The 23099-nt window shown below is 44.1% G+C and overlaps 1 protein-coding gene and 1 long non-coding RNA gene across 16 annotated transcripts in view; one reads left to right on the top strand and one right to left on the bottom strand.

The window, feature by feature from the left end:
• The window catches only part of EML1 (EMAP like 1), a 130592-nt gene extending 123114 nt beyond the window's left edge, over positions 1–7478 (top strand). For all 15 annotated transcript variants that reach the window (XM_040599795.1, XM_040599791.1, XM_040599785.1 and 12 more), the window contains 2 exons: positions 5491–5621; positions 5912–7478. In XM_040599795.1, coding sequence (XP_040455729.1) covers positions 5491–5621; positions 5912–6037 — 257 coding nt within the window. In that variant the 3' untranslated portion in view covers positions 6038–7478. The remainder of the gene's footprint in view (positions 1–5490; positions 5622–5911) is intronic.
• Positions 7479–15923: 8445 nt separating this feature from the next.
• Positions 15924–16891, bottom strand: LOC121091129. The gene is made up of 2 exons (XR_005828828.1): positions 16837–16891; positions 15924–16115 (listed from the first exon to the last, which is right to left on the bottom strand). It is a non-coding gene; the product is annotated as an uncharacterized LOC121091129 (long non-coding RNA).
• Between the last annotated feature and the right edge of the window lie 6208 nt (positions 16892–23099).

Genomic DNA, 23099 nt, shown 5'->3' with positions numbered 1-23099 from the left:
GCTTCTCATAATTTTGAATTTAAAGTGTCAGTTCTGTGGAACCATCGTTTATTTAGGCAGCTACTGGGCCAAATCTCCTTACCTGAACCAGTTTCATTTGCACTAGGTACTGTGCAAACACAAAGCAGGTGACGGTCTCTGTCATTAAGTACTTATAATGTACTTTGTTACAATATATAGTGATTAAATTAGGTGAAAGAAATGCAAGAAGAAAGAAGAAAAACATAACAAAATCGGCATGGTTTGTTTCCACGGGACTTCTATTTAGCCAGTTTTGAAGGAGCTGCTTTCCCCAGTGTGCTTTGAAGCTTTGTACTCATTTCACAACGCATGCGGAACTAGATAGATCATTGCAAAAGCTGAGTATGAGAAGCTTCAAATCTTTGAGTCCTTGAGATAAAATAGGAAGCCATGGTAGAAGTTCAGAGGAGTCTCGTTTAGTATAAGCAAGCAGTAAGCAAGGAAGATCTTCACCCATGTTTCAAGCAGAGTAAATGCAGTGATGTGTTTGAAGGCAGCCACAAAGGACATGTTTTTACAGCCTAGAGATGGATGGCAGTAGCAATATGCTGGGAGACACATTCAAATTTTGTATAATTTAACTGACAAGCAGTGCTTGGGTATTGCTATAACACACAGATGTAGTAAAAGGAAGAAATCCTAGAAGACTGGCAGCATGTTGACATAATGTGTTTCTCATATGAGGGATGATGGCCCTTATGCAGCTATTAACATATTCCTGGGGTCTGGGTATACCTCATACACAGCTACAGAGCTACGAACTCTTTGCATTCAGCATCACGGGTTCAGATATTCTGAGATGCTAAATAATTCAAGTGAGTACTCCTTACCTTATAATTTGGATTCATGCAAAATATAGTGCTATGACAATATGGGACTGGTTTAGTGCATAGAAAGTCATAGGAGAGGAGTGTCACACCTGGGGTCCCATCCCCCCCCACCTCCCCCTCGCAACAGATCAGTTTTTGGAGCTAGACTGGAACAAAATAATTTATTGGCTCAATGGGGAACATGTGGAAGCCTCGTATATCTTTTTATACTTACAGTCCCCCATGCTGAATTGGTTTATTGTAAGCTACAGCAACAACGATGAGGAATAAATAAAAGTAGCTGCTAATAGCAATAATTATCGGAATTATCGTTTTAGTAATGTTATAGAAATTGTGAGAATGTTCACCAGGTTAATGGAATCTTAAAGTAAAAGGATGGAACTTACTCAGAAATTATATGCAACACACAAGGAGAGAATGTGGTGCCATATACAATGAGGATTCATAGCTACACAGTTAGGTTTAGACTGGGAAGTTACAAAGGTACTGCATGATAGTTATAGATTAAAAAAAAATAATATTAATGGTGGCATGGTTATACTGTTGCCCATCCTTCCAGAAAGATCAAATGAATGGAATTTTTTAATAGCTAGCAGAATCAGTCAAATCACAGAAATAGCTGAGGACGTGAGATTTTAACTATTCCAATGTCTTTTGGGAAAGGAACTGCAGTACTGTGGCTAACCAGCAAGTACTCAAAATTCTTCTGATACAGGAAATAGATAAGCACTGAGAGGGGAGTTTCTTCCAGATTTGATTCTGCGGAGTTGGAAAGAACTTGCTGAGAATGCGAATGCATCTTGTGTAGGAATGACTGTAGAATTAGGGAGGTGTGGTCCTTAGTACAGAAGGAGAAAGAGCAGTGAAATAAAAATAATGGACTTCAGGGAGGCAAACTGCAAAAAATCCAAAGCCCTGTTAGGGAAGATCTGAAGTTGCAGAAGAGGCGAGATGCGGCAGTTCCTTAGATGGTACGAAGCACACAAACTGCCATCCCAGAGGAAACATAGGAGTTGCAGCAAGGCACAAATTTGGTTAAGCTGCTGTTGACCTTCTACAAGGAAGAGGAATGCAGGAAGTAGAAGCCGTTGGAGGACCAAGGCAACACATAAACAAAGCCTGAACAGAAATGCATACTTGTGACAAGCACAGAAATAATAGAAGGGCCAATGACAATATTGGTCTGCTATGTGGAAGAGAGAGATCACACTGCTAAGGCTGAAGTGTTAAAAAACTTGATGCTTTTTTTTTCTTTCTTAATATGTTTTTGTTAGAAGACTTACTACCATCTGATGGCTAACCCAGTTAGTGCCAGTAATGAAAGGCTGAGACCTCCGCTTTCAGCAGCGAAAGAGTAGATTAGAAAGTTGTTAGATATTCTTGAAGTACCTGAGTGTGATGAACCTTGTTGTATCTGTAAAAACCACTGGTTAGCGTAATTTCAAGACCATTAGTACTTATTTTCAGGACCTCATAGAGAACTGGCAAAGTACTGGAAAAATGGAGAAGAATGAATGCAGTATCTGCAGAATCGTGTACTTACCTTCAGAGCCCATATGGAGAGGATAAAGTGCAAAGTTAGTGGCTAGAATAATAAATTGGAGAACCTCATAAATTATAAATGGGGAACCAGTCCAGTAATGTTACCGGTCACTCTGCTATTTTATTTTGGGGCCTCAGAGCAGCCACTATGAACAGTCTTCAGATGCTTGTCCGGATTGCCCCGCCAGGCATAGGATGAAGTAATCACACCATCAAGGATGTGAGGCTTCTCATATATTGATTTTTCAGTAACTACTGGCTGACTGAAACCGGGGATATTTTCTCACACTAGTAGGACTACGTAAAAATCTCAGATAGTGTGAGTCACACCTGCAGATCAACATAACCAGTGCAGGGGGGAAAGTGAACTTGGACCTGTTGAACACCTGTCTTCAAGCATGGGAACAGATTAGTCGGCCTGGAAATGTTTAGAGATGATTCAACTGCAAATCAACAGTATGTAAAGAAGTGTGTTCAAGGGAGGATATTTTAGTGGTACAAACACATGTAAACATGAAGGACTGAAGACTTCAAAACACTCGTTGAGCTGTATGCTCTTGCACGAGCCATGTGCTGCTGGGTGTGCAACCAAGGCATCAGTTCACATCATCTGCCTAGTTTGGAAGAATTAGTATTTGAATTAAAGGACAGGAACAGAAGAAATCTAAGATGCTGTGCAAAGCCTGACAACACTGCAAGCAAAGCAGAGCTCCAGACTGGTTGGGTTCAAAACTGACTGGAAGACTGTATGCTGAATATTATGTTTGTTTGAATATATTTATTAATAGCAGGGATGATAAAATAGCACGTATAATTTGTAGTTGGCGTGAAGCTGCAGGATTAGCAAGTTGTCTTGAGAAATAACGGAATGGTATGAAAAAAGGAGGCAATTCAATAGAGACAAATAGTTTACACCCTTGAACAGTAGAACCCAGATGTACGAGTACAAAACAGAGGCAAGCAAGGAAGAGAGCAGGTCTGCACGGAAAGATCAGATGACTCTTGCATGCAAACTGAACGTGAGTCAACATCATTATGCTGTTGTAGGAAAGGCATTAGTGGGATCTATAATGAAAAGGATGCCATGCAAAATGTGAAGTAATCATCTATTTAAGAGTATCTGTTTCAGTCACAGCTGGAATAGCTGCTTCTGGTTTTTGCATGCTGGACCAACAGAAAATGTGCTGACTAGCAAGAATAATTATCCATCTAAATGTTGTGCTGGGAGAAGAGATGTAATGAATGAATTTTAGAGCAGAGGAGGAGAAAAAAGCATGGCATCAGTCTTCAAATGAGAGAAAGGAAATGGTCTCCTTTCACATCTACAGAGGATGAGAAGACAAAATGGACTAATTTTTCAGCAAAGGGGATTCAGTTTGTATATTCAGACAAACTGACAGTGAGGTGCAGGACTGAATTTTGAAAGAACACGGAGTCTCAAATTAAAACCCTGATATAATCCTTTCTTCATTTCAAAATGACAATCTTATTTTTTAAACCATTTCCTTTAGGGGTTATCTCCAGCCTGTCACAGTGACCTCTTGAGCAGACTCCTGCCTCATTTCAGCTAGCATCTGATGTTCATACAGCCTCCTTTTTGTCAAAGCAGTTATTTAAAACAGCTTTTCAGCGTCTCTTTATTCTACATGTTCGTAATTCCATGAATAGCAATTACTGTGTTTCTTCTTTGCACCTTCCTTTTCTTTAAGCCTCTTTTTTACTGTCCCTGGTCTAGCAGAGAGGTGTTTCCGCACACATCAGGAGAGTTAGGGGCAGCCCACAAATCAGTACTTTGCGTTTCATTTTATTCTATTCACAACAATTTGCAATTCCTTATAAAGACATGTTATCACTGCTTCCTTAGTGCTTTTGAATTGCGGTGCAATGATGCAAAGGCTGTATTTGGGAGGAATTACATGGGGATCGAAGGCTAGCTGTTCCCACCGTGCAGGGCAGGGTGACCCCTTTGGTGTTAGGAGCAGCCCAAAGAAGGAGAAGCGGAGCATGCCTGCCCTGCCCACTGGCATCAGCAGCCTTCCAGGAGACAGGAGGGCAGGCAGGGGGGGCAGCAACTGTCTCATCCTGACCTGTAATGGCAACGAAGGAGGATGATGTGCTCAAGCGGCTGGGCTTCAGGGGGATGCTGCGGTGGCTGTGTGACTTAGCAGCAGTCACTGAAAAATCGTAACACCAAGCCAAGGCAGGGTTTTTTGCCAAATTATAACAGGAGAACACACATTATAACTGATTACATCAGTAGTCTCTGTAAGTTAGGTACCGTTTATGTTGAGTAAGGATTAGATAAAATCTGACTTAGAAAAATCATAAAAATAACCCCACAGTACTGCATACCAAAAAAATGAAATTTCAGTAACAGGTTGGGTTTTATTGCAATTACAATTTATTCCAGGCAAGTACTCAGAGGCTTTAAAGATGTGGTGCATAGATTTGGTCCTTGCGGCAATGAGCTTACAGTTTAATTTTAGAACACCACTTTGTGCAAGAACAGCAAGGAGTAGAGTACGTGAGGAAGAATGGAGGATTACTTACAGGAAACCAAAAGTGTTTAAAAAATTCATAGTAGGTTCAGTTTCGATCTATTAATAACTAAATAACATTTAAAACTATACAATTTCCTGTTTCATAGGTTTTAGACTTTAGTGATACAACAAAATATGTTGAATAATACATAGGTAGGTTTTTAGACTACACTAGTATGAAGGAAGTATGTTAGCTCACAAATAAGCAGAAGGGAAAATAAAAGTGTTAGCTGTTATTTTTCTTTATAACCATACAAAAACCCTTTTAGGCTCAGACACATGACTGTAAGTCACCAGAATTCTTTTTTTCAGAGCAAAAAGCACTTTGCTGACTAGAGGAAATAAAGTATTTGTTTATGTGCTTGATTTCCTATTAGGATCTGGTCTTTATCTGGTACTGAAGTATGCATACTGACTCGGCCCCAGTTATTTTTATAGTTTTATCTTTTTTCCTTTTTTTTTTAAACAAGTAATCCTGTATAATATTTTAACAAAAACTTAAGCTGTCTCTTTTATTTCCTTTATAAAAACCTTTAATTAGTCCCTCCGTGTTTCAGGTGTATGGCCTGAAGGTTCAGATGGAACAGATATCAATGCTGTCTGTCGATCACATGGGAGAAAACTGCTATCAACAGGGGATGACTTTGGCAAAGTGCATCTCTTCTCATATCCGTGTTCACAGTTTAGGGTAAGATATTTCCAAAAACCTTACTTTCATAACTTGCACAAATGCATGAGATGTTGTTTTCCTATGTACACAAAAAAAAAAAAAAAAAGACAAAGGAAAAATGGGAATATGCATATACCTAAGGGATGGTCTTAAGGTTGATTGGGACTACGGTTAAATTTAAAGCTTAATTTAGTATTAAAACTTTAAGATTATGATGTGATGTCTTTGTTTCATTGTTGTATGAATGTTCTTTTATAACAATATGTTTTTATGACAGCTTATATTCTCACTAATATGGTGTTTTCTAGGCTCCAAGCCATGTGTACGGTGGACATAGTAGTCATGTAACTAATGTAGATTTTCTCTGTGAAGACACTCACCTCATCTCCACAGGCGGAAAAGATACAAGTATTATGCAGTGGCGAGTCATTTAAAGGAAACATCAGTGTGAACATACACAGTTGAGTCAACCATGCACAGAACTTATGTATAAACTGTATATTTAAAACTTAACAGTATGTTTGCAGTTTAGCCTGGTCACTGTGATTTTTGTTTAAAAAATTCTTACAAACCTCAGGAAAATTAAGCCCTGTGCTGGTTACCTTACTCAGTCTAGTGATTTATTTTTTTTTTCTCATTGTGTCACACCTTAAGGATGATCGTTTTCTTTTCTGTTGTACAATATACAACGCAGTACAAGTTTAATATAAGAAATGTGGCTTGACAGTTTGCAATACAGTGGTATCAGCGGAATGTGACTATCTTAAATGTTTCCTATAAACACTGCTAAAATGGTCACAAAAATGCCTTTCAAAGACTGTATATATGTGCTTATTTGTTTCACTATCTACACTTTGTACTGTATAGCTACTTATTTAGAAAAAAACTATGACAATGTCGAGGTACCAAATTGTTTCTGATGGAGGATGATGAATAGATAGCAGAAGTATAGACCGAGATGTAAGATGCAAAAGTTAGTGTTCTAGACCTGAAAATGTGAATGCTGGTAAATTTGCATTCTCCTGGGAATAGCAGACCTTGCGTATCACCCGTGAGGAGTTGTGTTCCCCTTCAAGTGAATCAGCAGGTTATGCCCCAGTTTGACCTGAGTATCTCAGCAGGGTTTACAGATGTCTGTGTGGTTCAGGTATTCCATATGAGTTTAAATCAAAAACCTTTTTACTTGCGTATGAACAGTTTCTTTTGGAAAACAAAACAAAAAAGCTTGGCCACATCCCCATAATTGGTTGATATATTTAACTAATATGTATATTAATCAGCATGATGCTATATTGTACATGTATAAGATTTTAGCAGCTCATAACAAATGGTAAGGCAATCTAGCTTTACTTTTTTATGCTTATGGATATTGTATATTTGTATTTTAAGACCAAGTAGACCAAGTCTAAAGATATCTTTTTAAGTGTACCATAAACCTGCAGAGGGTAAAGGAAGTCTTGGAAGCCTACATGAGATATTAATGTGTAACTTCTGGCCCCTGTGTTTTGTGCATGGATGGATATTTATAGTACGAAATAAGATTGTGTTTTGCAATGAAGTAATAGTGGAGGTGGTATAAAATGGTTAAGAAGGCCTTATCAATGTTGATTGTGACACAGATTGAAATGTATTGTTTACTTTGAGGAATGTATCTGAAGAATTTTAAAAGAGAGGAGTTCTAAGTGGACTCGAAAAAGGTAATATTAAAATTTTGCTTGTAATGGACAGTAAACGTTAATTCTCTGAACTCTAAAGCACTGGTTGTTTAGAGTGATCTAAATGAAATGGAATCAATAAATTTTGAAACTTTTTTATTACATCTCCAACCTCCTACACTGAAAGTGCAGGACACCAATAAACATGTATTAAAGTGAATTTTCAATGCATTATTCCTGTTTAGAAAAATACCTTTGTTTCAACACAGAATACTTATAGAAGAGACAGGCTTTTACTTAACGACACACATTTGTGATTTCTCTATTACAGCCACATTTGAAAATATTTGGGAATAAAATCTAGATTCTTGGGGGACACAATTTCATGTGTGACCATGACCCTGGGAGTGTGATCCATAATGCACACCTAGAGAGTGGAATTGCAGCTTCATGGCAGGGACGGGGACACCTACGACCTGCCTTGGTTCTGCCTCCAAGTGCACATCACTTATTTCCGAGCACTTGGCTGGTGGAGGAGTGTCATTCCACTGCAGAGCGTTATGCTCACGGCAAGAGCTCCTGACAATTTCTCTGTGTTAGGAACTTGTCTTCAGGCAAGATTGGGGAGGGCCAGGGTTTCAGGGTCACTTTAACCTGACGTTATCTAGCACTGTCACCGAAGGAAGAGGTCTTGCCCCCAGCTGCTTCTTCCCATCACATGCAGGAGCACAAGAGTTACTGTGGCCACAGGGAGAACCCAGCTGGGACATGGACCCAGGTTAAAATCAAATAATCAATTCTTGGGTGAAAAAAAAAAAAGGCCAAGCAAGCAAACAACAACTACTACAGAACAGAAGAACCCTTTTCTCGGTTTCCTCATCTGATTTAGCTGTGCAGCTGTATGAGTCCTTGTACTGAGCTTGTGCAGAGGAAGGAGATGTGGAGAAGAAAATAATAGAGAGATGGAGGAGCACTGGGACAACTTCTTGTGATGGCAATGTCAATCTCTCTCTGTGTCAAGTGTGTGAAACTACAGCATAATATTCCTACCCTTTCCAGGGTTAATCCAATCCTAAGAGTTTGTAATACACAAGTGACAGGTTCTCATCTTGTCTGGGTGCTTGGTTGATTATGCCACAATACCTTCTGTTTATGATTTTTTTAATTTTTTTTTTGCTTTTGCAGAGAGGGTGCTTGCAGGTTTCCTGCTTTCAGAATTGTAGGTGTTTTGTCATTACTTGCAACAGAGAAAACAGGAGCTGCAAATTGGGTTGGCTTATTTCCTTTTCATCCTTCTCCCATGGTGCTGCTCTTGGGATGTAATAATGTATTTGTGATCCTTTTCTTCATTTTAAACTATTATCCCTTACAAGAAATAGATGAGGAATCCTGCAAGTTCATCCCTAGGGTTACTGATCAAAGGGGATTTTCAACAATCCCATCCCATCTGTGCCTCTGCTGCTTCTCTAACTTTTGCTGTTAAATGTGTCTTTGTTCCTCTACGAGAACCTGATAAACGTTATTAGCTGAATTGGCAAACGGTGGGTAACATCTTGAGCCAAATATCCGTTTGACGACTGTTAAAGTGATTCTTCTTTCTTTATCCAGGAAATTCTACACAATTTTGCCATTGTTGTATATAATCTTCAGCTCTCCCCACTTCCACCCTTGTTCCTTAGTTCTTGCATTTATTTGTTTTCTTAGGAGTGTCCTCTTTCTTTTGTTGTTTAAACGAAAAAAGCAAAAAAAGAAGCAAAGAGTTATTCTGACCTTTGCACATTTCATTCCATCGGCAGCACATGGGTCTCTTACACCTGATTCCTTCAGCTGATACTCGTCTGCAGCAGTTGGCTTTTCCTGCCCTTCCTTGTAGCATAAGGCTGGTTCCAAGTCCATGGCTGGAGCTACGGCCGGGCTGCTGCTTCTGCTCCTTCCCTCTTCTGATCTTGGCTGTGCCAGGTGTAGTGCTGCTCAAAGAAGACACTCATCTCTTCATGTCCCTTGTGTGTTGCTGTTGTCTACCAAGCGTTCAGCTACTCCCTTTCAACTTCCCTCTGTTTTTTCCTGTTTCTTGCTTTTTTCCCCTTTTATTTCTAGCATCGCTCATCTGCGACTTCAGCTTCCAGCACTGCATCCATCTCAGTTAGCCCTTACTGGCACACGTTGCTGCCCTTAACTGCTTATAAAACCAGCAGCCTGGCCTACCTCTCTGACCGTCTGGGGGCCGAGTTCCTGGTTTCATACCGTATCTGTATCCACGCTGCTTCTTTAACTTGCCCTTGCCAGTATCAGGGACAGCACCTGCCTTCAGCCCCTTCCCCCCTGCCCACCCGCCTTCCTCCTGAGTGTCCCGAGGTGAGCAGCACTGGCTCCTTGGTTCTCGATTGCCCTCCATTCGTCTGTGGGCAGCCCTGTCATGTATTTCACATACTTACATTTTAAAAGATTTTTTTTTTAGGGTAGGGATTTTTTTTCTCTGTTGCTCTATGGTGTTTAGCAACGGGATTTTGTGATCCTACACTCACTACTACAGTATGACTGTCGTGATTGTCCAGAATGATGAGCGTGTGTGTTCAGGTAACACCTCTGTGTCAGGATATTCAAAGTGATTAGCCACTGAAGTTGGTAATAGCTATTCTCCAAGTCTTAAATTTTTCAGAAAACAATGCATATGCTTTCAAAAGACTTCTTCCTCCCTCTTCTATATGCTTAGACACAAGCATAGCTTCAATCTGGGTTTTAGGATCATCTCCCATTTTCAAGTAGAGGCTTTTCACTATTTTGTTTACCTCTCCTGCCTGTTTTTGTGTATTTATTTTACCCCCAAAGGACACATATTTGTATTATATCAAAACTACAGCCTTTTTCAACGTAATTCTATATGTACTATTTGAATTACTGCCTGAAAGATGATTATTACATAGCTACTTTGTTTTGACAGGTTGTTGAAATGTGACAGGTATTAACAATTTCCAGCTTTGGTGCTCTACAAAAATCAATCACTGTATTAAAAAAATAAAGTAAAAAAAAAAAAACAAACACCGCAGTGAAGAAAGGAGATAAATGTAAAGTAAGTAATTTTTCAATGTTAGTGAATTAAAAAAACCCCACTATTTCAAATGATTAAAAAAATCCTCTCATGAAGCAAGTCAATTTTGATAAAATGGATTTTTTTACTAGTCTAATTAATACAAGGTTAATTATACAAGGTCACATTTCCTATGTGAAATGTTTGGATGAAATTTATTCTTCAGAAGAATTAATATTGAGGATATCATTTCCCTTCAAAATTATTCACGTGACAATAGCTTGCAAGGGCAAACAGACCCTTTTTTGCCAGGGTTGGCATTTCTCATTTCTTCAGACAGTGCTCAGAGAAGCAGGCAGTCTTTCTGCTGTGTTTTCTCCTCTGTCCCTGGAACTAGGGCTGTTGGCAGATCACTTGATTGCATCCTCAAAAATCCTGCAGATGGCAGGGAAAATGTCACTTTAATTACTAGTGAAAAGAACAGACTTACAAGAAGCCTAAACAGAAATCTTTCTGCCATTACTGGCCAGGATTTGTAACGGTGCTGCAGCGGTCCGATGGGTGCTGCGCCGCTCCAGCTGCAGCAGGCTGCCCTGCAGAAGAGGTGCCCCAAGGCAGGGCATCTCCTAGCCCAAAAGGTGGGAGAGGAGGAACTGACCCCTGAGGGGAAGGACAGAATCACACCCAGATCTGTCTGCTTGTGGATGGAGGCTGCTGGCTGCCGGGTGAGTGAGTACATTAGCGGTTCATGCTGCTGCTGGGAGAGATTGATGTTTCTCCTTAGCCATGCAGTTCTGCGGCAAATTCATTTTTCTTAGTGGAACAACTTTGCCCCCTCTGAATTCATTAAATAATTGTGGTGAAAAGTAAGTGATAATTTACATGTGGAGATATCGATGACAGTTCAGCCAAAGCTGCCATCTAGCTGAAGTTTGGTAGACCTTATTTGTGTTAGTGGTGGTATCGATGGGCTCATCTGTGAAAGCCACTGGGGGGACCTTGGTCAATCAGGGTTACTCCCAGCGTTGTGGGTTCCCCTTGGTCTCCTGCCGAATGTGGAAGTCTAAGAAGGTGCCTCCTTTCAACAGAGCCACTATGCTCTTGGTGTCACCAGTCTTTGTAGGCACTTCTTTGGACCTTGCATTTCCCCTGAGTGGTTATTTGAGGTCGTGAACTCCATGAAAAGTGGTTCGTCCCCATCAGCTCCACAGTCCCAGTGTGGTGCAGGTTTGTTTTTACCAGCTTTTGGCTATCTCCATGAAATTAGATTAGACATGTCCATTCATTTGTAGCGGACATATCTGTACCTTAAAGGCTGCCTCTTTGGATCTAGTCTGAGGTGCTGAGGTTGTAACCATGAGGATGGCGGCCTGTTTTCTGTGTCTCCGTGCAAGTGGATGGGCTTTTAGCAGGAGCTTCTAAGAGATGAACGTTTTTAAAATCTGACCTGTGGAATCACCTGGAATAAACATGTAGCCAGAGGGAAGTAAATTCAGCTGCTCTGTGGATTCTGGCTGTCAGCGCTGCGTGAGCTACGTTTGTTCCAGATTCCAGGTTGCAGGCTAAAGAAATCTCCTTCAGGCTGTTCAGTCATTATGGTTAGAAAGCAGAAATTAAAAAGGCTGGGTGAGTTCTGCAGCTATGTTAGATTATTGTAATTTGTCATTGCCTCGCATTGCCCTCGCACCACAGAGATGTGCTGAAGAGGGAACCGTCTCCTTGAGGCAGCCTGAGGAGAATGCCTCTCTCTACAAAATCAATTGCTTTGGCTGTTCGTTCTGGATCCAGTTTCTCATTAAGATAAATGTCAATGTTTTAGGGCTCCTTCCTTCCTGCCCAGCTTCTCCTTTTCAGCAGCTTTCATTGACATCACAATTTCGAATTTATGGCATCAGCGTATAGCCACACGGGAGGTTATTATGCCAGAGGTTCAAGTGTTTTGGCCTCCTTACAGCACCTAAAAAGAGCAGAAGCTGAGCTCTGAGAGTCTCTGTCTGTGGCTTGAACAGTTGGAGAGCAAGCTGACAGGAGGCTCAGTTGAAGTGAAAAGCTCTCTGGCATTTCCCGTATGCACAGCTCCCGTTCCGCAGAAAATCTGGCCACACGCGGTTGGGCAGCCTGGAGAGTCCCGACTATCTCTGACTTCACGAGCACAGCGCTGCCTCTGTGCTAAGATCTTTTGGGCTAGTTTTGCGTGAGAACACTGCTGCTTTTGTTAAGGAAAAATCACCGAGGGCCTTGAACAGATAAGCCTGTCACAGGTTTCCAGGGCTGCCTGCAAAGCAGAGCTCCTCCCGGCTGCCTGGGAGGCTGCAGCTTCCTACTTCAGCCTTCCTAACCGTTGTAAACCCTGCTCTCCTGAGGTGTAAGGGGAAAAATAGAAGTGCCAGTGGGCTCCTCCCTTTCCAAGAGAAGGCACTGGCTATCCCCCGCCACCCTCCTGAGAGTGCAGTTGAGCCCTTCCTTTCCTTGGTTCCCATCTTCGCCTGAGGAACTGTATATAACATAGAATAAAGCATATCAACATTGTATTTTTTTTCCTGCCTTCTCCTATACCACTCCCCCTTCCTGTCTCCTTTCCCTTTTCCATTCATCCCTCTCCTCATTTTTGCCCTCTTCATCTATTTTTTTTTCTCTCTTCTTGGTTAAAAAAGATCCCAAACCCCTGTATTTCCCTCATTTTTCTCTACTTTCCATTTTCTTATTCCTTTTAGCTGCAGCAAGGTGTCCATGAAATTGTAAAACCAAAATCCAGCTTCAGTTTGGCCAACTTACGAATCACATCACCATCTGAGGAACAGTATTTTAGAAGTCAATGTGTATGTGCATTACTGGACATAGTATAATGAATTGGTATAATGAATTCCTCTTAAGGGTGACTTTCACAAGGCTAAATCCTCCATGCACACGAAAAGCGTTCAAAAAAAAACATGTGTTCAAAACAAGCTGTTGCAGACATTTATTTTCCTGGAAAAGAGCTAGGTGTTTTTGTGGACAAACCCACAGGAAAGCCTGAGAGTTCAAGAGAAAGCTCTGAGCTGGACCAATTCAGTGGGAAAAAAATCACCACCAGACTGCATGCAGCTCTTGGCATGGCACTGACTTGCTGAGGAAAACAGCCGGATGACCCTGAGCTCCTGATATGAGGATATTTACAGAGGATGTTGCCCCAGGCTCTGTGACTGTTTGAGGAGGGCGTCCCTCCTCCTCCTATGAAATCCCTGAAGTGACAAGCAGCACAGGCCTCTGGCAGGTTTTGCAGCAGAACCCGGAGGGGGCAGCTCCGTCAGGGTTTGCCACGCAGGAGGTCTCAGCCAGGAAAGACGTGGCCCTAGGGACAGCAGTTCTCTTGTGCAGGTCTTTGCTGCGCCGTGCAGAAGGATTTGCAGTTAGGGAGAGGTGCAAGGGAGGGCAGGAAGGTCGGAGAGGCCAGCAGGATGGAGATACAACTGGTGGGTGCGGATTTCCCCATGGGCAAAGAGCAGGTGGATCCACAAGACCACAGTCTGAGATTATACACGTGTTCAAACAAATGAGGAGCTTTAAGTGTCTTAGAAGGTGTATAGTTCTGATAGCAATATAGTGTAAGGTCTGTCCCAGCAAAACCATTATTACATGGTTCACTCACGTCTTTCCATCAACACAGTGACCCGGTGGACACTTGAGCCCACGAGCGCTGATGAAGAAGCCTCATGGATTCTGATAACAGCAAAGATTTTTAACACTGCTCTCTTGTTTCTGTGCTACTAGTGTCTGGCAAGATTGGCATCTGTGACAGTCCATAAAATGTCGTCTCCTTTTCTCTCTTCCTTCTTTATATAAGAATAAATAGAGCGGCCAATGTGGTTGACCAGTAACCTCACATACTCTGCATTTCTGCATCAGTTCTCAAACCACCTCACAGGCCATTAAGCCTCCCAACCCATTGCAAAGGTAGACATTGCACAAGTTTACAGCCAGTGAGGTGTTGCAACTTGCCCAAGGACCTTTTCTCAGAAGGCAGTGCAGGTACAGAGCCAAGAGTGGTGGAAACCACCCCCGTGCCCTACCCGGTTGTTTGCAGTCCCTTCTGGGCAGCCGCCGGGGGCTGGATGTGTCAGTGCTGGGGCATGCGGTGCTTGGAGTTTCAGCTGTTTGTAAAGAGTCACGAGTCTCTCTGCAATATCAGGTGCCCCTTTATGCTGCACAGCCTACATACCCAGATAAAACTCTTTGCAGAGGACATTTTTGCTCTACTCTGGTTTTATATCTTAACCATGGCATGATTTACATACATTTCTTTGCCTATTTAATTTGTGCCTGTTATAAACCTATCATTTTAAGGAAATTACATTTTAAAAACCCCAGATTATCAGTGAACTTACATGTGGATGTGCTCTTTTAATCATATTTTAAGTTCTAGCACAATTACCATGAAACTTTCTAGTTTAATAAGCATCCTCCTTGCCTCATTGCTGTCTCTCATATGTTGCATGCACTGGTCAGTGACCCACACTCTAAATGATTAATCAGATGATAGTAATAAGAAAATGGGTTTTATTTTTGCTCATTGTTTCTTCATAAGCTTGCTTCCTTCAGCAACCTCATCACAGGTTACGTGGATGAGTTTCTCCAAGCCAGTGTTACGCGGGGGAGACTGCCTATCAAATCCGTGGTCTGACACAGTTGTTTCTTTATACAAAAACATACATTGTGCCTTCTAGGAAATTTAGGATAATTGCTTATAAGAAAGGATTATAAGCTTTGGTTTCAAACAAATAAGGAGGCCCCTTAGTAATAGGGGGAGCTTCTTTAGGAGAGACCTTCTCATCTGAAGCAAGCTTAGATTAATTGGTGGGGTGATTTGGGAAGAGGATGGCACAGACCTGCTATGGGACAGGGGAAGCATGAGCTGGGCTCTGTACTAATGAGCCACAGAAGGGGTGGGGGTTCCTTCCCCCAGCCCTTCAGTAACTCTGTCCCTAATTATTTTCTTGACATCTTAATGATCACTGAAAACAGCAGCTATCAGATGTTCATTAGCCACCAACAAACAATCATGGCCTTGAATAAAAGGCATACACATTATTGCTACTATAGGTTATCTTGCTGTAATATTATTGCTGTTACTGTTGTAGTATAATTTTATTTGGTGTGGAGCTGCAGTAGGCAGCAGCAAAAGCTTGACAGGCCAGTGGTGAAATAGGTCTCTAGGGCATCAAATCTATGGGCTTGAGTTTTGCAACATTCATTCTAGTAGCATAAACTACTATTACAGTAAAAATAAGTGTTGTATTGGCTTGAATATGTTGAAACCTTAACTTTTCAGAGAAATAGAAATGTAAAGTATTAATATTAAAAATGGCCCCCACTGCTTTGCTCTGTACCTTCTGCACAGGCTGTGCCATGCCGGATTGCCTCCCGCACGGTCCCGCAGTCCACTTGCTCTGCACCACGGGCACATTCCCCTGGCAGCTGGCAGAGCCCTGCAGGCACACACGCTGTCCCACAGCCCACCTCCCCCGTCCCCGTCCCCCGCCCCTGCCTGCACCCATCTCACGATGCCCCGGCACACAGGGAGCAGGGCTACAGCTCGTGGGGATGGAGGTGGGTCTCAGGGGGTCGTCGGAGTGGCATTAATCGGGACACAGACACACGGAGGGAGGGAGGGGGCTGCAGAAGCCCTTTTTGTTCCAGTCGCAATGCGCACATACAGGCTGCCTGGAAGCCCACTGCCTGCTGTGGGGCTGCACGGTCGTTGGAGGTTTTCTGTGTCTAGGTTGGATGATGCAGAAGGGGCAGAGATCTGTGGGAGATGGACCCATGGATTGTCAGTCTGAAGAGCCTTTACTGTTGAGAAGAGCACAAGTTATGGTGACCTATGCATGAAAGAGCTGAGAAAAAAATTGCAGCATGTGGTCCCTTATCATGCCAGATCCTTGAGGATATTAAAGCGATACTACTTGCAGTATCATCTTTTTTTTTCTAGTGGGTGGTGCATGGGAAGAGGCAGAGAGATGTGGAAAGGGGCAGAGGAAGCTCCAGGCTCTGGACCTGCAATGAACGAAGCTGCTCCCACTGGTGGAGAACACCGTGTGCTCCGGGCTGTGCAAGGGGGCTGGCAGGAGGGGGCTGGCAGGAGAACAAGCGGAGGGCCGGGGACGGGACTGGCACGAGAAGAGGGAAGACCAGCGTGGGGGGCAGCCCAGGGCGCCCCGGCGTGGGGGGGCGGTGGGTTCGGAGGATGGCCAGGCTGGCAGCAGGGAAACCCAGCTGGGGCCAGCGGGAAGGGTGAAGGGGCAGCACACACAGCTGCCCCGCAGTATTCACGGGAAACACCATTCCTGGCCTCGCTTCCCCGCACAGAAGCACCCATCCTTACCGGGGGGGCTCAGGACCCCTGCCGCACTTCGCGGAGGAGGGGGCTGCCCCCGCGGCGCTGCCCCGCTCCAGCCAGGAGACGGCTCGGGGACGCGGCACGGCCGGTCCCCGCCACCGGAGCCCGCAGCCGCCGGCCGGTGCCGCGCACGCTGCGCCCCCGCTCCGCACGCCCCCGCCCCGCCCGGCTCACCTGCGCTGCCGCGGGGGGGCCGTGCCGTGCCGTGCCGTGCCGGCTCCCCCCGCCATCCCCCCGGCGGAGGCGGAGGCGGCACGGGGCGGGGCGGCCCCGCCGCGCGTGGGAGCGGCGCGGAGCGGAGCGGGGCGGGCGGCAGCGGCGCTTTGTCCTGCCCACACACACAGCACACGCAGCGCAGCCGGGCGGGAGCCGGCAACATGGCCGGGCCGGCGGAGGGGCTGCCCGCCGCCGCGGGGCCCGGCTAGCGCCGCGGGGCCCGGCGCTGCGAGTGGGGCGGCGCCGCCGCCGGAGCCCCCCCCGCCGCCGCCTGGCCCCGGCCGCCGCCGCCGCCGGGAAGATGAGGTGAGCGCGGGCGGGCGGGGATGCGCAGCGCCCGGCAGGCCGCCCCGCCGGGGGGGGGTGGCCGCGGTCCCCCGCGGTGGTGTCACGCCGCGGGGAGCGGGGGTTTCCCGTGCGGGTGGAGGGCGGAGGAGAGGTTCAGCGGTGGCGGCGCTTCCGAGTCCTTCGGCGGGTGGATAATCCGGGTGGGTGGTGACATTTTTGGCATGTTTGACTGTCGGTGCCTAAATCCCTGTGACAGATTATCTCGGCGGTTACAAAGGGCCGTAAACGCGGTGGAAGCCGCGCTGGATGCGCCGGCGGGGACCCCGCTTACCGCCGCGGTGCCTTCCAGCCCCGGGGCGGGCAGGGCGAGGCGAGCCTCGGGCAGGGGTCCCGCCGGGGACCCGCCGGGCGGGGGGCGAGGTGCCGGGGTCGGGGGGATGCCATTTCCCCCCAGCATTCAGCAGGGGAGGGGGGGATGCCATCGCCCCCCAGCATCCAGCACAGGTCGTGCCGGCTCTCCCGGAGCCGCTCCGCCCTCGCGCAGTGCGTGCTCCCGCTCGGAGTTTTCCCGAGGTCAGTTTGGCTGTTGTGAAGTAAAAAAGCAAAATAGCCCGGCGCACGGCAAACCCGCACATTCCTGCAGGCAGATAAGTGCCTGGTGGTGGGAAGGAAGGAAGATGTTACTTGATTTGGTTCATACTCTTCCAAACCTCCCTCTCTCTTCATTTATACGAGAGTTCTCTTGAGCTGTCAGTACCTTGGAGCAACCCAGCCTCTGATTCATCTTCTAATACTAGTGATTCCTTCCACTTAATTATTATCTTGAGCACAGGAAAACTGCTTTGAGAAGCCTTAAAAATGGAAATAACAGTTTGAAGGTAGATACCGTTCTGTGGTGCCTGATCCCTGGATTGCAAGGTTGGCATAGCTGCGCCTGCATTTATAGTTGCATTTAGTCCTGACACTATTATGTATGTTGAAGGCTTGGAGCTGCATCCATTTATTTAGTCATTTATATTACCATTAGTTTTCTTCACTTGCTTAAAATTATGTTCCTGGGGGAGAGCCAAAAGCACATGAGCCTGCAGCGTCATGCAACTGCCTGGTGGCCTAGACCCCTCTGGTCTCCACACAAAAAGTTCATCTGCATCTGTCTCACCTGGTCTGATGATGCTGCTGCCCAGACACCTCTAGAGATAAATCATCAAACACAACGGCTGGCAGCAAAGTCTTCCCTTGCTCGCTCCCATTCAGTCAGTAGCCCAGCTGCTAGAGCTCCTCCCCGTGCAGAAGGAAAGCTGACTCCTGAGCACATCTTTCACCCCTGAGGAGGCACCACAAGCTAGTCGGAAGGCTGCAACAATTTTGAGTTTCTCCTGCTGAAGGTACCCTGCTCCACACGCACTTCTGCAGTTGGTGGTTCTTTTTGTTGGATGAGGTAGCGGGAAGGAGAGGGATCCACAAAGACAGGCTGGGACTTGGGGTACCATAACGCACCCAAAGTAATCCCCACCGTGAGAGCTAGGGCACTCTCAGAGGAGGTGTGAGCTACAGGGAATTTTGGGAAGTAAAGGCAGCTTAATTCCAGGAGGAGCTTCAGGACTTCCCCATATCCTCACTTTTGACGGTGAATGGGGTGCTTCTCTAGCCTGGACACCTAACACCAGCTGCATCTGGCCTAGGTGGAGGAGCCGGTGTCCAAAGCTGGTCTGTCTGGGTGCTGGGTGCTTCTTTGTATAGCTGCCCTTTCCTGGTTTTCCCATATGATGGTTGGCATCTGCAGGTGCATCACACTTAAAATAGTCTTTTTTTTATTGATAGCACTTTTATACTTTAATGTGCATGCTTGGTTTTTTTGGTTTTGTTTTGTTTTGTTTGGGTTTGTTTGTTTTGTTTTTTATTTTAATGAATTCCTGTTTTTAAACGTTTCCATTCTGAGTTTTTTTCCTTGCATATACAGACATTACTGAATAGGCTGTACTTGTCAGTAAATATATGTCTGCAAATCATCTAAAACCTTTTCCAGTATCAATTTTTGTTTAATAAATATAGGCTATATAATTCCAGAAGACCCTGGCAGGCTATACAATCACTAAATAAAAACCTTCTTAAAACATTTGCTTAGCCATGTGTGGTTTATTTATATTGCTTTTTGTGGTGAATAGATTACAGTGCTGTTCTTTGCACAATTGCATTTATGTGATGGTTTCCATTTTTTGATAATTTCTTTATGTCTTCACTTCCAAGGTATGAAGTGCATGCATAGTGGGCCTACCACAGGTCTTAGTAATAAAACAGATTATAATAGATGTTCTGTCTCGAAAGTGGATTAGGATTCCTGGGTGGAAAATGCTAAAGTGCAGGGGTGTTATTACTTCTTAGTGTATAAAAATACTGCTTTAGTACAACAAATGTTGAGGTTATTCTACAGCAGATACTAATTTCTTCTTGGAACTAATGCAATTAGCTCATATTTGAGGAAATGCCTATGAATATTGCTGTGGATGAAAGTAAGATTTTTACATTCTATCAAGCACAGGTGTAACCTTGTATTTCTTAGTCACACATATAGTTTATAAGGCATCTGTTTTTCAGTGGTCTGTGTTCTTAAAAATAAAAACCAGCTATAGCATTTTGGGTGTATCCCTGAAAAAAATCATCCCTGTCTCTTTGCCATGGCTGTGGTGAGCATAAGCTGGCTCTTTGTGCTGCGGTCCCAAGGCAGTGATGTGTGGGAAAGCCTTCCTTCAAGCACTTTGTGTTTTTCTAAACAGAATATACAGTGAATATCCAGAGACAAAAACAACCTCTAAACAGGATTATTCAGATCAAAACTATACCTCCTTACTTTTTTGTGGTAACTCATGCTTTAATCTAACCCAAGGTAATGAGTTTAGTACAGAAGTTAGTGGGAAAAAGTGTCCCTTAGCACTTCAATGTTTGTAGAGTTCTCTAGCTAAAGTCAGCCTTTTTGTTCTGACATTTCTGTATATCTGCCAACTGAAAATCCTAAAAAGCTGCTGTATTTAGCCCCAAGTTAAAGGGATGGAGCAACACCCTGAGAAAGAGAACTGAATAGTCATAGTATAAACCTGTTTTAATAACAGCAAGCGTATATACATCATTCTTCGTAAGTCTTTTGTTTTCAGACATAAGCAAACAAAGTCTTTACATTTGTTCCAATAAACAGAATGTATTCAGCATTTCATTGCCTTCCACATTTTCTGTTCATTAAGCAAGTTCATGAGATAACTCAAGAGTTTTGCCAGCACTTTAATTTGCTTGGAGAGTAGCTGGAGCTGTATGTATGCGGTGTGATTTTCCAAGTCTTATTTTTCTTCACTGTTGAAAGAAACAGTATCTGTTTGCATCTGTAACAAATTAGAGAGAACGTGTTGTTTGTGTTTATAATGTCATCAGAATTGGGGTTATTGACCTCACTGGACTAGTAGCCTGTGTAGCCCAGTATGCTGTGTCCTACAGGAAAGTAGTAGCATCCCCTGAGATGGATAATAAAATCAAGTTGTCTGTAAAGTTTCATTTAACCTTGTCACTTAGTAATTGATTTCTGAGCTGGAGCAATATGCTTGTAACTTAGCTAATTTTAGTTTAATTTGAAAACTCTGTCCTGCCACGTTCTGACTCCTGCTACGTGCCCTGGTACTTGTCACACCACCTTCTGCCATCACGCCTTTGGGTACGTTTGGGTTTGCAGCCTTTCAAGCCAAAGCAGCGCTGCGCAATTCTGCCAGTGTCACTGGATGGGGAAACACCCAGCCCCTTTGGCTGTTGTGATTTCATCAGCAAAATCCCAAGTGTGGATACTATGCTGCTGACAGAAAATTGTTTTTGTTAGCTCAGCTTAGATCTTTAGAGGAGTAGTTTAGTTCTAGCTGCAGACAGACTCCATTGTCAGCAAAGCTGGGATCTCTGCTGCAGGTTGCACCATGCTGGCTATGGCCACGCAGAGGGAGCAGCAGTGGTCCTTTGGGAACCAAGTGATGCTGGGTTTCCATCGATGTACCCTTGCTGTCAGGACATGTGAACAGGCAGGCCAGATGTACCTCTTTCATGCTAATTGTTATTCTCTATACTTAAAAAAAAAACTTATTTTCCCCTCTCTAAAATAAAGCATAAACTCTAGACTTCTTTTTGTGCATTCAGAGTTTTTTTTGGGAGAATATTTTGTCTTGTATTCCTGTAGTGGTATAATTGAGGCTGAAGGTAATCTTTCAAGTGTGTGCAGGTCTGTTTAACTCAATATTATGGTTTTGTGTGTCATGTCACTTCTGTCCTTTCCCGGACCACTGAGACTGTGTTAAGCAACAAACACTGTCATGAAGAACAGCTCCATTAGAAGTGTGTCGTGATTAAAGGTGTCTGCATGGTCTTTGTACGTGGCTAGGTGCTTCACCTGGTAAGTAGTAAATTGTAAGAAGTAAAATGCTTCTCTCTCTGTATTTCAATATTTGTAAGTATTTCTTGTAAGAAATCCTCAAAATCTTTCCAAAAGTGCAAACGTAGTTCAGGCTTGTATAATTTCCCATATCTGGCAAGTTAGCAATTTTGTGATTTCTTTCCTTTTTTCTTACTATCCATCATAGTTTCTCTCAGTTCTGGGTGCTGTGTAAGGAGCAATATTGAACCCCTCCAGGAAAATTTCTAAAGCTGCTGCCAAAATAAAATGAAGTCTGACTAATATTCTATCCTCATAATTACAGAATTAAAATAAAATATGTTGAATGAGCTATAGGTTTTCTTTGTCTGCGAAGGTTGCTATAGGTATTTCAAGTTTCTTTGCTGAATCTGAGTCTTAGTGTCATCTCGTTTGCTTTCTATTTACATTAAGAAAATACTAGCTGATGTTTTGGTATTGCCCTTCGTTGCAGTAGATAAGCACTAAAATCAGCTCCAGTGTACATTGCTCTTGCTTTGACAAGAGGATGGGGAGTTTTGGGATGTATTTCTGTTTTCTTCACAGCTACTGCAGAATGTTAGGGATCCACAGTGCTTCACCCCCCCCATTTGTCTTTCTTTTTTAGCCTTGTCCCTAGGTTCAGTTTCTCAGGAGCAAGGGGGAGAGGTGGAGTAACTGTGCCACCTTTTTCTTCATCTCACTCCGTTGTTCGCCCTTAGGCGTATTTCATCTGCAGTCACCTACCCAAGACTTCCATTTCATCTGCTTTTTGATCTAATGTGCCGTAACGAGGGGACGCGACCAAAAGCTGCCCTGCTGCAGCTGAGAGCTTCCACCAAGGCGCATTTGAAGCACGCACCAGTACGGCCCCCATCGCCGCAGGCATGTGCCCATGATGCAGCCCAGGGGGAAGACACCAGACCTCCAGACAGGCTGCCATGAGGCCCCCGGGGTGTAAGTCATGGCACCACACAGCCTTGCTTGGGTTAATTTACCGTGTTCCTCTCTAATTAGCCCACGGAGAGCTTTGCACTGTAGGGATAGGCTGTTTCCAGGTGCTTGGGCTGCTCCATAGGAAGCGGAATAACCTGACGGTTCATTTGGCACGTTCTCCCGGTGATAGCTCTGTCTGTGTTCACGGGTGCACGCGCACATCCCCCAGTAACTCCCAAAGCATGTTTCAGTCTGGGCTGTGACCGTGTGAAATTGAAAACCGTTTGAATCGGATCTTTTCTTTCTTTTTCATTCCTGGGGTATTTAGCACCAGGATGTTTCTTCCCATGAGACTTTGCATTTTTGTGTTGAGGAAACACTCAGAATGGTATGGACAGTCTTTCCAAAACGATTCTTCACCTGAGAGCTATAAAAGCGTTAAGAATATCTATTTTTATTAATCAGAAGAGACAGACTGGGCAAGTCCTTACCAAAAATTTGAGCCTGGAAACTTCCTTCACATTTCTGACTGTCCAAAGTGCCATTCTGTAACATCAAAACAACTAGTCAAGCATTACATTTC

Source organism: Falco naumanni, chromosome 7 (genome assembly GCF_017639655.2).
Source record: "Falco naumanni isolate bFalNau1 chromosome 7, bFalNau1.pat, whole genome shotgun sequence".
Classification (NCBI taxonomy): Eukaryota; Metazoa; Chordata; class Aves; order Falconiformes; family Falconidae; genus Falco; species Falco naumanni.
This window is presented reverse-complemented; position numbering and strand designations above follow the sequence as displayed.